Below are 14,830 nucleotides of genomic sequence, written 5' to 3' on the forward strand. Positions count from 1 at the left end.
TTAGTTTTAGACTTATCAAAAAAAAAAAAAAAAAAAACTACAGGGACAGCACAGTCAGCCCCGAGGTACCCACCAGCTTTGTGCGTTGTTAGCATCGTTCCCGTAGGTAGGCTCAGGTCATTCTGCATTGGAAGAGTGCACCAGACTGAAGCTGCTGCCGATGCAGGATTGGGAGCTGCACTTTATATGGTCTTTGGATCAGTGAAGTCTTTTGGGTTTTTAATCCACAAAAATGTTCACGGCTCCTGGAGTCAGAACCTTTAGCATCATTTGTCCGTTCTTGCTCTTCTAGAACGATTCTTGTTCCTGGCCATTCTAACAACTTTCCCACATCCCTGTGATTCAGTTTCCTACTTTAAAACAGGACTAATGACAGTAGTACCTGGCTAAAGGAATCGTGAAGAGAAATGAATTCAGAAATGTTGAGCGGAAATACAGTGCGTGCTGCACAATGCTTGTTAAATGAGGCTTACGTGCTGTTGTGGTTGACCATGAGATAAGAGTCAAGAAAACCCCACGTAGTTTGTTTACTGTGTCCCTGAACGATGTGATGCTTCATTTGTCCCCATCTTGCTAGGGCCTTCCTTCTGGTTCAGCTCAGATTAACCAAGAGCCGTCCGTCCTGACTAGTGGGACTGAGTCACGCTCAAGAATGCCACCGAGGCCCCAAGAGACAGAGCTAATGAGAAGTTGTAATGAGCATTTCCCCATGCCAAGCCCTGTGCTTTTGGGTTGAACTTGAAGCTTCTCCTAGCACAGAGGTTGGCATCAGACAGGCAGAAGCAGTTTCCAAGAGCATCATCAAAGTTTCCACATCCTAGAGGTTGGGTCTGGAGAACAATAGAACATCGGAGATGGAATGTCCTTTGGATTTGGGTGCAGAGGGAACTGAAAATGAAAACATTGGGGTCCTGCTTCATTATGATAATAGTCAAGTCTTCTTCCCATCTGTGAAACAAAACCCGCTGCCCTCCTGAATAATTCGCCCAGATAGCCTGCTTTCTGTTGATGCAGTTGAAAGCTTCTTTATGAGTGCATTTGTGTTCGAGTCTCGCTTCGCAGCCATTTTCCTGGCCCCTCCTGGTCCGGCAGTTCTGGCTGTCGCTCACAGATTCCTATACCCTGACTCTTCCTGTCAGTTCTGTGAGGAGAGTGGACATTTCTTCCTCCTCTCCCTTCCCCTCCCTTGTTTTTGACTATTTACATAGGACCATCACCTCTCTTAATTTTCCTAATGCTTGAAATACCTCATAACTTAGTGTTCATCTCACCTCCTCCTCTTTCACTGGTGTTTGTGGCTTTTCTTCTACAAGATAACTGAATTAAAAGGGACGGCAGCTTGTCCACAGATAAATGCATCTGAGCTGTTTCTTCCTCGTGACGTTTCTTTTCAGAGCCATGTATTTCCCAGGAAATATGGGGAAAGAAACCCAGGGAGGTTAAAGATTGCCAGGCAAACTGATAGGCTCCTGAATGAACCAGATCAAAGTGGTTGTAACTTGGGAGACTTCCCCTAAGAAAGTAAGGGGGCGGGGCGTGTTGGCTCAAAAGTAGAGCATATGCTTAGCAGGTATGTGGCCCCAGGATCCTAGAGGAAAGGAAAGGGGAGGGGATGGGGAGGAAAGGGGAGGAGGGACAGAGGAGAACGGAGATGAAGAGAGGAGGAGGAGGAGGAGGAGGAGGAGGAGGAGGAGGAGGAGGAGGAGGAGGAGGAAGACAGAGACCGAACTACAGTGTTAAGTCGCTTTGCCTCAAATGACCTTAGTGGGAAATTTTTTTTTTTTTTTTTTTTTTTTTTTTTTTTTTTTTGGTTTTTTCGAGACAGGGTTTCTCTGTGTAGCTTTGTGCCTTTCCTGGAACTCGCTTTGGAGACCAGGCTGGCCTCGAACTCACAGAGATCCGCCTGCCTCTGCCTCCCAAGTGTGGGATTAAAGGTGTGCGCCACCACTGCCCGGCCGGGAATTTTGTTTTTTTAAGACAGGGTTTCTCTGTATAACTCTGGCTGTCCTAGAACTCGCTCTGAAGACCCGGCTGGCCTGGTAGAGAATATCCTACCTCTACCTCTAGAGTGCTGGGATTAGAGGAGTGTGTCACCACATCCAGCCTTAGAGAGAGTTTTTAAAGGTAACTGACTGCTGTCCTGTCCAGCACCTAGGACAGTGGTGTTTGTTAAAGACTTGGGGATTAGGAGGAGCAAAGTATTCAGAGCTAGGCAGCCCGGTCAAACCAAGTATCAGCATATGACGGGAGCGTCTGCGGAGGTCAGCAGTGTGATGAACCCTGCTCTGGGGTCAATGTCAGAAGAACATAAAAATAAATATCCAGTAAGACACATGTATGTGTCTTCTGTCTTCTTTTTCTTGTGTGAGTCAATGCAATGAGGAGATGCTAGGGAAAGTACTCAGGAGCTGTAATGGTCCAAACCTCCTTGTTGTGGGTGTAGCCGCTGTCATACTGTAGATTACCATCATCTGTCCATCTTTCAGTCTTTTATTATATGATTTGAAGAAAAATGGTTGAGTCTATTGTATATCCATCCTCTGTAGGGAGTACTCAATGTATTTCTAAAAGTGGTCATTGTAATTAGTAGTTTTAAAGTTTTCATGCTAGAGGAATAGAGTGCAGCATGGGTACTAGTGTAGGAGGGTACACAGATGGCTGAACCAGAACTAGTACTCTTGTTACCCAGAATGCTGACCACAGACTTCCCAGCAGACCACTGTCTTCAGAAGTCCCTACCAGTCTTCTTAAATTGAATGTGTACAGCAAGTGCCGATTAATCATCCTAAAATACTGCTTTTGGAAATCCAAAGCAAGCCCTTGGGAACTCAGCCCCTTTCTTTCCATGCCAATTTTACCACTTACATGGCTGGGAGGCACTCAAAAGGAAGAAAGAGTAATGCCACTCTGATGCAGAATTCCCACTAGGTGCTACCCAGGAAGGACGGGGTTGAAGATCAACATTCAAGGGCTTTCATATGGCTTCCTGTGAGAGTGCAGTCTGTGCATGAGTGGGAGGCTGACATATTCTCACATGACCCCCTCTCACTCCAGAGCACAGCCTGAACCTAGAAGAAATAAGAAGCCAGGAGGTTAGATTCTCTTGTCTTCTCTCTGTCGCCCTCATCATTTGGGCCCGAAGAGTGGCTTAGGGGATCTTCAGGTTTGCTCCAGGGGGGAGCATAGGAGAGACGGGGCCTAGCACCCTCCTCAGCAGAAGTCACACTGGTTGTGTGTAGGTAAGTAGTAAGTAGTGTAAGAGTCACAGAATGAAGCCGGGCGGTGGTGGCACATGCCATTAATCCCAGCACTCAGGAGGCAGAGGCAGGCGGATCTCTGTGAGTTCGAGGCCAGCCTGGTTTACAGAGGGAGTTCCAGAACAGCCAAGGCTTCACAGAGAAACCCTGTCTCAAAAAAAAAAAAAAAAAAGTCACAGAATGGTGACTCTTTTGTTAGTGGTTCATACATACGTCATTGGATTAAAACCTTTAGCTTTCTTCCCTGCCTGCTGGGGGCGAAACTGTAACATGATTGATGGAGATTTCCTTCCTTTGCTTTGCATCTCTTTAAGACTTTCTTCTTTAAAGATGAGCAAATATTGAAAGCTCCCTGGGTCTGAGGATGGATTAAAAGTATTTATAGTAAAGATCCAGAGGCTTTGCCAACTCCAAAAGTGAGCTGAAGTGTGAGCGAAAAGAGCACTTTAGAAAACATTTCAGTTGTATTCCTTGCAGACTTTAAAGAGGAATGTATCATGTTCTAAGTTAGCAAAGGTGTCAGAGAAAGGGCAGGCACCAGGGCTACCTGAGAAGCCAGAGGAGTTCAGTGACTCAGAGCCAGGCGTAGGGGAACACGCTCTTCACAAACCTGGAGTAGGAAGTATGCTTACAAAGGCTCAAAAATACATATTAGAAGAAAGGGAAATTCACCCTAAAACAATGCCTCCCAAAAAGAGAAATTGTCATTACTGTAAGCACAATGGATCTAAAGCAATAGCACATGGGTCTTTGAACAACGTAATTAACAAATCAATAGAGAAGTAGCTTGTCCCCAGTGGAATAGGGTTTTATTGTTGTTGGTTTGGGTTTTTTTTGTTGTTGTTGTTGTTTTTGTTGTTTTGAGACACGGTTTCTCTGTGTAGCTTTGGCACTTTTCACTCTGTAGACCAGGCTGGCCTCGAACTCACAGAGATCTGCCTGGCTCTGCCTCCCGAGTGCTGGAATTAAAGGCGTGCGCCACCACCAAACAGTTTTTAAGGCTTGAACATTTCAGTTCTCAAAAAGAAAAAAATATATATTATCTAACCACTTTATAGTGAAATGACAAAATGCCCAAGTAATTTGGAAATTTTTAAGCATGAATTTAAGTAACTTGTATCAAAGTCATATTGAAGACTATTCTGAAAATAAGAATTGTACACACCAAAAGTTGTATTTGAATTGTAGTCAGAGATGTACCCAAAGGTAAATTCATAATTGACATCATTTTCTTTTTAAAATACGGAAAGATTGAAAAAGAATGAACCAAATGTAGGCTTGCTGGCTTGCCCGTGTCAGCTCTGCTGGGTGCCCCGAAGCCTCTTGGCTCTTCTCAGTGTGGTTTTCATTTCTTGCCTTTGTGCAGCTTTACCTACTGTCCTGTCCTCGACTCCTCCACCAAATCTACCATCTACCTTCCTGCGGATTTTATTTTGTTTGTGTATGCGTGTGAGAGAGAGAAAGTGGACACGTGTGTACCACACCCGTTTGTGGAGGTCAAGAGAACATCTGGCTGTGACTTGTCACCTTGCGCTCTGTTGAGGCCGCGTCTGGATTCTGTGGCTGTGCTGATGCTCCAGGCTAGTTGGCCTGGACGCCTGTTTGATTCTCCTGTCTTTACTCTTGTCTGGACTGTAGAGTGAGGGTTGGGACTGTAGGTGCATGCCATCACATCCAACTCTTTACATGGCTTCCAGGAAACAACTGGATCAAACTCAGGGGTATGTGACAATGATAAGGTTTTCTTTAAGCACATGTATGTACTTAACACTATAAATTCAAAATATATAAATCACAGGTAATAGCTTACAAAGAGAAATTCCCAAACTGTCAATCATAATGGGTAGTTTATTTAAATATATGTGTCATTAATTGTGCATCTGAACGATTTTCTTTGATAGTTGTATTGTTTTCACACACATACTCCTATTTCATCTCCCCCACCTGAAGCTCTTCCTTATTGGAATTTACCCCTATCATAACTCAAACAAAATAACACCAATTTGAATGATTGAAGTGCAGAATTAGCAGTTTGCTTTAAATAGGTAACTTTCAATCTTTATGGCTACCACACATAATAAAAATACATTTAATATGCAAGCCAAGAAAAATAACTCTGTGCATTTGTGAAATAAAATGTCGTAGGTATTTTCCTGTTATTATATTTATTTATTTAGGTTTATTCTTATTTATGTATATGTGTGTGTGTTCATGGGAGCCAGCAGAGGGTGTTTGATTCCCTGGAGCTGAAGTTGCTGGTGGTTGTGAACTACGTAACATGGGTGCTGGGAACTGAATTCAAGTTCTCTTTAAGAATAGCGCACGCTCATAATGACTGACCCATCTCTCCAGCCCTGTCTTATTTTCAGTGCTGATTGTGAGCCCCTAAACTGATTTCACAGCTCACATATGAGTCACAATTCAGCCTCTTAAAAATTGTAATAGTTATGCCTGCTCCTAACCAAATATACATGTTTTAGGTAAATTTGAATGTTCACAAAAATTTAGCACATACTGTGCCACAAAGTATCAGTCTCAAACAGTTTATATTCTTTAATCATAATGAACTTATGAGAAATATAATCTAAAAGATGGCTTTTGGGTCTTTAAAGTCTATTTGGTGGTATTTTTAAGTATGCCTATTACTTATAATTTAGAGGTAACAGTGAAATATAAAACTCTTCACACTAAAGGGCTGTGGGCCTGCTGTCTATCAAACCTGTGTACTGGGACAGATCTGCTTCCAAGCTGTTTTTGTTGTTCCTGCTGAGATCAAACTCAGCACCTCATGCATGCCAGGCAAGCACTCTACCCCTGAGCCACACTCCTACACCTAAAAACGTTTATTGTAAATATATTTATTAAGACAAGAAAAAGAAGGCTAGAGAGATGGCTCGGAGGTTAAGAGCACTTGCTGTTCTAGGAAACACAAGTTTAGCTCCAGCACCCCATCTGGAGGCTCACAACCACCTGCAGCTCCACCTCCAGGGCAGCTGGTGCCTCCTCTGGTTCTGAAGGCACTCAGATGTGTGTGTATTCATGCATGTGTGCTCACATGCACACAGACACAAACTTTAAATCTTTTTTTAAAGGCAAGTGATAGAAAATAAATGAGTTAATTGTATGATGTGAAAAGCTATAAAAAGACAGTTGAGGAAACTAATTTTAAAAAAAAAAAGAAAGAAAGAAAGAGAAACAGAAACCACCTGGAACCAACTGAAGGAATGTTGGGAAGAAGTTAGAAGATAGGTAGTCTGTGAGTGAGTACTTACTAAGAAAAATCAAAGTACATGTTCCATTTGGGGAGCATTCTTTTCTTTAGCCTACCTTGTAGTCTAAGGTTTCTTCTCACCTTTAGGAGTTGGTTATCACTGTGTGGGGCTGGGTATTGTTTTGTGTTTTTTTTTAATAATCTCTAAATTATGTATTATGTACACATGTGTGTGGGTACCCATGAAGGCCAGAAGAGGGCGTAAGATCTTCCAGAGCTGGAGTTATAAGTAGTTGTGAGTCACCCAGCTTGAGGGCTTGGAATGGAACTCAGGTCCTCTGCAAAAGCAACAGGTGCTCCTAACTGCTGAGCCATCTCTCCCACCCCACCACCAGCATTTTGTAAGAATGATTGAATTTGGGGTGCCTTCAGAACCTTCCCAAATGCACCCAAGCAGAGGTCACACAGTCCTGTGATAGTCAGCATCTCGGGCTCTGGCTTTGGGGACAGTCTGAGCATTTTCCTCCAGTGGATCCTTCCTTCTTGTCCTGGCTAGTTTATTGTCACCTTGACACAACTTAAGAGTTATTTGGGAAGAGGGACTCTCAGTTGAGAAAACGCCTCCCTACGATTTGCCCATAAACAAACCTGTAGTGTGTTTTATTGGTTACTGATTGATGTAGTGTGCTCTGCCCATTATCAGTGATGCCATCCCTGGGCAGGTGGTCCTGGCGTGTAGAAGAAAGCAAGCTGAGCAAGCCAGGAGGAGCAAGCATTCCTCCATGACCTCTGCTTCAGTTCTTGCTTCTAGCTTCCTGCTCTGACTTCCTTCAGGATGGACTGTGATATGGAACTGTACATTGAAATAGGAATAGAAATCCCAAGATACTTCTAAAGAAAGGTCGCCTCTGATACGGTGGTATGAGTCCAAGTGAACTGTTATTCTAAAGCATTGGACTAGGGACCAGTATCCAGGAGTTAGACATAAAGACCAGCTTGGAAAGAAGCTGAAGCATCCAGGACTGAGCTGCAATCAGTCTGGTGAGGAAAATCAGGGTCTGATCAAGAAAACAGACCCTGAAGGCAAGCCTAGCACTTCAGCAGAGGTTACATGAAATGAAATAATGGGCAAAAGCAAGAGCGGAGGAAACACAAAAAGAGGAAACACAGGTCCACCAAAAAAGGACATCAGATGCCTCGCTGGCCAAATGGATAACAGGGCAATTACTCACCATGCTCCTCAAGACCTGAGCCAAGGAACGTACAGGCTGCCTGCATGGAGTGGTCATGCTGCCAGTGGAAGTTCCGGACAGCCTTTTGATTGACTTAAGTTCCCAACTAGAGGCTTTCTTCTAGTCCTACCAGAAGAAATCTTTCCAAGTGATGACCACAGACAGTATTTCTCTTACAGGGATATTATTTGTAATTCATTATTGAACTTCTTGGTGACCTGTTCCTTTAGAACAGTGGTTCTCAACCTGTGGGTTGCCACCCTTATGGAGGTAGAATGACTCTTTCACAGGGGTCACCTAAGACCATCAGAAAACACAGATACTTACATTACAAGTCATAATACTAGTAAAATTACAGTTAGGAAGGAACAGTGAAAATAATTGTATGGTCGGGGGTCGTCACAACATGAGGAACTGTATTAAAGGGTCGCAGCATTAGGAAGGTTGAGAACCACTGCTTTAGAAGAAGAGTGCCTGTTCTTTCTTAGACTTCAGAAAAGGTAGAAATGGAAGAGGAATAGACAGAGGGGGCAAGTGACTCACAACCCAGGCTACAAGGTGTACATTTAATATTTCAGGAACCCCTGTAGGTGGTAGCTGTGGGCAAGTTCCAAAGGAAACCCTGCCTAAATGAAAACACATGCTGTCCTTAGGGAACGGTTTGAGACAGTGGTGATAAGGACATCAGTGATAATGTGGGTGTCTGTTTAGTGTGACATCTGCTTCTGAGCTGTGACGTCCTTTACCTTCACTGTCTTCATTGTCAGCAGCCCATGGTCCTGTCACACTGTTGCCCAAGAACAGAAACTGCCTTGAAGACAGCCAGAGAGGGCTGCAAAGTAGCTCAGTAGTGGAGTTCTGGGATGCAAGAGACCGTTGATTCCATCTGTACTGGACGGGGGAGAAGAGAAGGAAGACAAAGAACTGCTGTCCCCGCCTTCATTTCTGTTGCTATGGTGAAAACACTAACCAGAAGTGACTTAGGGGGTCACAGGGGTTATTTCAGGTTCCAACTCCAGATCACAGACCATCACTGAGGGAAGTCAAGGCAGGCCCGCTTCCTATCCCACACTGCATTACCTTTTACCAAGTGTTTGAATGTAATTGGCCCTGATAAGCTCATATGAAGTGGCACTGTTAGGAGGTGTGGCTTCATTGGAGTAGGTGTGGCCTTGTTGGAGGAAGTGTGTCACTGTGGGGGCGGGCTTTGAGGTCTCATATACGCTCAAGCCAGGCCCAGTGTCTCAGACCACGTCTATTGCCTGCGAGTCAAGATGTAGGACTCTCAGCTACTTCGCCAGCACCATGTCTGCCTACAAGCCACCATATTGCACCACGGTGATAATGGACTAAACCTCTGAAAATGTAAGCCACCCCAATTAAATGTTTTTCGTTTATAAGAGTTGCCATGGCCATGGTGTTTCTTCACAGCATAGAAACCCTAACTAAGACAGAAGTTGGTACTGGGTGTGGGTGTTGCTGTGATATGCCTGACCATGCTCTTGTTTGAAGGAATATGGACCTTGAGACTGTGGATTAGAAAAGCAGTTGAACACTTTAAGTGCTGCTTAATTGGACATTCTAGTAGGAACATGGAAGACAATGGTGTGATTTGAACTGTAGGGGCCAGGCTCAAGAGGTTTCAGAGGAGAAGAATTTTAGTACGTTGCCTAGAGATCATTCTTGTGATATTTTGGTGAAGAATGTGACTGCTTTTTGCCCTTGTCCAAACAGTCTGTCTGAGGCTAAATTGAAGAGTTTTGGATTAATTCCACTGGCAGCCTAGTGTAGACTCTGTCATGTGGTTATTAGTGTTAACTTAAGATTTATGATGAAAAGGAGCACCAGGAAGTGGAATGGAGCTAAGTCCTGTGTTCAAGGCGATAAAAAGATTAAGAAATGGAATAAAGGGAGTGGTGACCTCAGGACAAGATCCCACCCAGCTAAATTTCCAACTTGTGAAAAGGAATTAAAGAAAAGCTTAAAGCATGGTGTGGTGATACACACTTTTTTAATCCCAGCACTCAGAAGGCAGAGGCTGACAGACCTGACTTTGAGGCCAGCCTGGTCTACAGATCCAGTTTCAGGACAGCCAAGCTTAGGCAGTGAAAGAAACCATTTGAAATTAAAGTTGGTGAAGATGTAATTGACCTAGGGGGCCTTGTTCCAGGCCCAGTAAGCAGCAGAACTTGGCTTCTTCAGCCACATGGTTCTGGCTTTGGAGTCAAGGATATAAGAAAGGCATTTTGGAATCTCCCTCTACAGCTAAGAAAGCCACTGAGGCCAAGCATGTGTCTCTGAATAGAGGCCTAGAAAGAGGCCATTGCATGAACCTGGGAAGGTGAGGCCTGGATTTCCTTGGAGACCCCAAGATGTTGGAGATACCAGAGCCATGGGATACATGCTGAGGAAAGCTGCTAACAGGCAGTGGAACCAGCCTAAGACAAAGAAGTGTGTTGCAGTCAACAGAGCTGAAAGGAGTGGAATCTAGGCAATTCCTTAACTCAAGCTCTTCTCTCAGATGATTCTAGGCTGTATCATGTTGATAGTTAAAGCTAACAAGGACAGCTTCCTTCCTGTGTTCTTAGGTAAATATCCCTGCAATGCATTTACTCCTAGGAGAGCAGCAAAGAATCATTTGGGGGCAAGTGCAAAAGAACACAACCACCCTGGCTGGCCATGTTCAGAGTGGGCTGCCCAGAAGTTGTAATGTATTTTCCCAAGGAAATGATGTTAGCACAACACAAACATGTTTACCCATAGAGTGCCAAAACCAGGCATGACAGACCTAAACCATTTTGGATACTAGTGTTTCCATGGAAAATTTCACTCAGATTTTTCCCCTTAAATTGCTGTGGACACATTTCTCCATCAAAGAGGAGTACTCTGTGATCCCTGTGGATGACACCGTAGACTCATAAGTCCAACTTGCAGCCTATAGTGCATGTAGACGGACGATGGAAGGGTGAATGGAATTGAACACAGGGCCCTGGAGACCTTGGAAGAAGAACAGAATAAAGTCCTTTAAAGGGGAAAGAGAGTTGGGAGTTCCAGAGAGGCTAAAAGAAGGTTAAGAGATTTGAGGGACCCAGAACTCACTGATCTAAGCCTCCGGGATCTCCTCACTGTCTGTTTCTTCTAGGGACACAATGAGTCTGCCCTGTCTCCCCTTTTACTGTTCACATACAGACTTTAATGAAACTGAGTTCAACCCCATGCTGCTCCCTACTCAGTTGATCTTAAAGCAAGCACATTAGCTTTAATGTTTGTTTGTTTGTTTCTGTAAAGGAAATGGTCGTGCTAACCCCCACCCACCCCCAGTACTTCTTTCTCAACTGGAATTACACTCTCTCCTTATCTGGTCCCCAAAGGTTCCCAGATAAAGTGGCAATTTGGGACAATTCCACGGAGTGTGTCTGATGGTCAAAGGGGTTTATTTTGAGTTAATTTAACAAGGAGCAAAGGGGAATTGGTCGTGGGATCCAGGAAAGGTGAGGCGCAGTCCCACACGGGTCTCTGGAGAACTCTGCCTTGGTCCGAGGTACCACCATCCAGGATCACGAGGTAGTCAAGAGAGCGAGCACGTGCACATTTCAGTTCTTAAGGGGTCCCCCCTTGGCCATGCGGGGGGGGGGGGGGGGTGCTCAGCGCACAGGTACCTAGCAGTTACCGGCTGCGTACTGGGGGCGGTGCTTCATGGGTAAAGTAGAGACAACCACCCCTACAGTATAAGCCTGCTTCTGGCTCAGAATTACTGACCAAATTTATTTCTTCATAAAACTGTCTTTCCTCCTCTCCACTCTGAGCCAACACCTATTTCTTAGAACGTCATGACAACTAAAATGGGGTTTCCTCAGAGAGGTCAACCTTGCCCTTGCCCTTCACCGGGGAACTCAGGTTCCCTGCTCCCTCTCCAGTCAGTTCTGCGGGCTCCTTTTATACGTCTTCTGTGTTTACCTTAATGTCTGCTGTACCGCCCATCATGAAACACAGCACGTGCTGAGTGTTTTTATGTGAACCAGTGAGTAGGATAGCCACGTTGGGGCAGGGCTTCCAAGGACTGTTGGGTAAATACTCAACAGTACAAAACCAAAGAAATGAACAAATAATATAGCCATAGCCTCCCAGCTAGAACTTTTATAAACCAACTAAAATCAAGGCAGATGGACCCAGTAAGCAAATGTGTTTGTAGGCACAGTGGGTCAAAATTCTTCCAAAACTAGGTGTTAAATATCTGCTATAAGCAAAATGCCTCAAGTGAAGCAGGCTGTTAATAGTTTCTGTCTTCACGGAGCTTTTGTTAGTCAAGATGACAAATAGAATGCATCCATCTACATAAATTGGTAATTATAACTTTGAAACTTATAATTTTGATGAATGCAATGAAAAGTTACACAGGTATAAGAGCCTTTAACAGGGAGATTTGATGTGACCAACATGCCAGAATAGCGTTTCTGAGACTTGCTGGAAACCTGTGTACCAAGAACCATCATGCTCCGCCTCCTCCACAGCTGGCCTGAGGGGAGGTGCCATATAGTGGTGCCTCAGCCCAATATGGGCAATTTTGCACTTGGTAATTCTTGGGGAGCCTGTGTGTGTGCTACAGAATGAACGCTTAAGTAGCATTCCTGGTCTTTACTTGCAAGGCAACCCAATGTATGATAGGCGCTGATGTCTTAGCCTTGTTCCATGTCCAAGGCTAGAGAAGGATGATGGTGACCAAATCTGTCCCTCCTCCCTTCCCCAACTAAGAGCCACTGCTCTACATGAAATGTGGTCTTTACAAAACATGATTTATCCAAGTCAGAACCGCGAACTAAGTGTGCACTCGCTAAATAACTACTTCTTGAGCAGTGGGACACCCCAGAGAACCATGCAGTGGGGAATAGATGAAAGGTCACAGGTCCGTAATGTTCTGGGAGACAGATATGTCTATTGGTGAAAGAAGTCATCTGTGGGAACATGGCATTTTAACAAAGGCTCAAAAGAAGCAGGGGAGTGTGCATTGCGCCATAAGGAGAAACACCAAGACCAAGGAGGAGGCCATTGGAGGGCCGTCTGTCCTTGGCCTCGCCTTTCCCTCAGCGCCTTTGTGTCTGCAGGTCTCACCAGGCTCCTTTGTGTTTCAGAGGGTTCTCCGCAGAAGGGCAGCTGAACGGACTTCAGAACAGCCTTAGCCCTGCAGCCTTTATGCCCATCGCCAGCTCGACAGGTCAGTGGCCTGCTCTTCTCTGGGTGGGGCAGCAAGGAAGGTGGCATCTGGTACTTCTCTCTTTTGCCTCTGTCAAGAGCGTCAGCTCAGAGGGACAAATGTCCAGGCTTTGAAAGCATTGGCAGATACATATTTTGATGATATTTTTCCTTTAGAATAATACGACAGCCTGGGATAGGTGGGGTTTTGCTTCGTTTGTTTCATTTCAGAACTGATGGGGTAAATGCAACATCCTTGTCTAGTAGAATACTCTGAGTTTTGATGTACACTCCCTGTGTTTGACTGGCACTCCACTAGTCACTTAGTATTTCTCCATGGTGGATCTCTTGGCCCACACAACAGCTTCATGAGCTCCATCTCCTACCTCCCCTGACATGAGGAAACTAAGACTCAGCATATTAGCTGTACATGCATCCATAGTTAGGTGTCTGGACTTTGATGTGAGTCTCGTTGTGTTGATGCCAAAGGTCTGTGGACAGGGCCCATAGCCTCTCATTGTAAGGGCATGTGTGCAGGTGAGGTAGCAGTGAGCCCGGGGGGGGGGGGGGGTGTTCTGTGTAATAATTCATAAGCACACACTAATCAGAAAACTGAAAGAAGGTAACTTTGACTCAAGTCGATAAACATTGACCACTGAGCACATACTCTGGAGTAGCATTTGGCCCCTGAGTTCCACACAGTACGGGACAAACAGAATGGTCTCCACTCTGGGGTGCTGAAAAACTCAAGGAGATGAAAAAGGCATGGGGAGTGGCTACAGGAGATTCTGTGGCTGGTTCTGTACTGGGGACACGGGGAAGGACAACAGACAACATTGACTAGGCCTTCACTGGATGTCAGGCTATGTGCTGAGTGCTTTGTAGCAAGCCCATTGTCAAGTGTACACAGATAAGAACTGAGAGCCCCTGTCTTATTTACGTGTAGAGGAGTCAACAGGTTGTGAAAGTACATCTGAAGTGTCATGGAATACTTACAATGAATGCAAAGACCCTGTGCCATGTGCACGCATGTACCTTTTCTGCAAACTCATTTGTTAGTATGGCTGGGGAAAGGGTATGTGCAAAAGATGGCAAGAGGAAAGTGGTGGAGCATCAGGGCCAGCTGTAAGCCGTGGAGGGAACTTGTCACCATCCTGACAGCTGCAAGAAGCCCTGGAGCAGTTCAGGAAGAGTACAGGGGATGTGATAAGGAGTGACAGTGGCCCTGAAAGTCGTAGCAGATGCTTGACTGTATCATGAGGACAGTTAACATATCTCACTGCTTTGTTTGGAGGATTAAATGAAGCAGTATGTACAGAAGGACTCTTCCTACATCCGGGTTATTGGGCCATATTAACATTCTAATAAAGGCATAAAATCAGTTCTCCTGCACAACATCAGAGCCTGAATTCAGGAGATATTTGATGGCCTGTGCTTGTGACCCTCCCCGTGAAGACTAAAGCATGGTGGTGGTTGCTGTTTCATGCTGGGCACTGCACCACACCTCACCACCTCACGTGTGCTGGGTGCTCTGCCACCGAGAACACCCCAGCTCTCAGAGCATGGCAGCTCTGGTTAAGAAAGCAAAACTTGCACCTAGAACTGGGATGGAGAGAAGTGGTGACTGAGACTCGTGGGCAGGTTTGAAGTCACTGGGTCACGGCGCTTAGAGCCCTTCCCTCGTGCTTTAAGCTGGAGAAGTTTGCAAGACCCAGGAGCCCCGACTACCTCCCGTGCACCATCCGAACCATATGGAGTTGAACTCTGTGTGCTCTCTGGTTGAAGGGATTAGAACTGTGAAGGATCAGCTGGGTCATGATTGCAGCAGCTTGGTGGCCCCTAATGACATCAGTTAGATCTTGTCAGAGTCATACTATATTTGTGTCGGCATAAAGGACAGATGAAGCAGTTATATTCGCCATCAACTGCTGTTTTTGTTT

General features: G+C 45.1%; 1 protein-coding gene across 8 annotated transcripts in view; it reads left to right on the top strand.

Annotated features, from left to right (window-relative positions):
• LOC131924501 (tubulin polyglutamylase TTLL5) overlaps positions 1-14,830 on the top strand; it is a 181,872-nt gene that overhangs the window by 132,713 nt on the left and 34,329 nt on the right. For 7 of the 8 annotated variants that reach the window (XM_059279808.1, XM_059279811.1, XM_059279810.1 and 4 more), the window contains one exon: positions 12,830-12,912. The exons of the other annotated variant lie outside the window; for it this stretch is intronic. In XM_059279808.1, the coding sequence (XP_059135791.1) occupies positions 12,830-12,912 (83 nt within the window). The remainder of the gene's footprint in view (positions 1-12,829; positions 12,913-14,830) is intronic. 8 annotated transcript variants of the gene reach the window in all.

This window comes from Peromyscus eremicus, chromosome 14 (genome assembly GCF_949786415.1).
Source record: "Peromyscus eremicus chromosome 14, PerEre_H2_v1, whole genome shotgun sequence".
Taxonomy (NCBI): Eukaryota; Metazoa; Chordata; class Mammalia; order Rodentia; family Cricetidae; genus Peromyscus; species Peromyscus eremicus.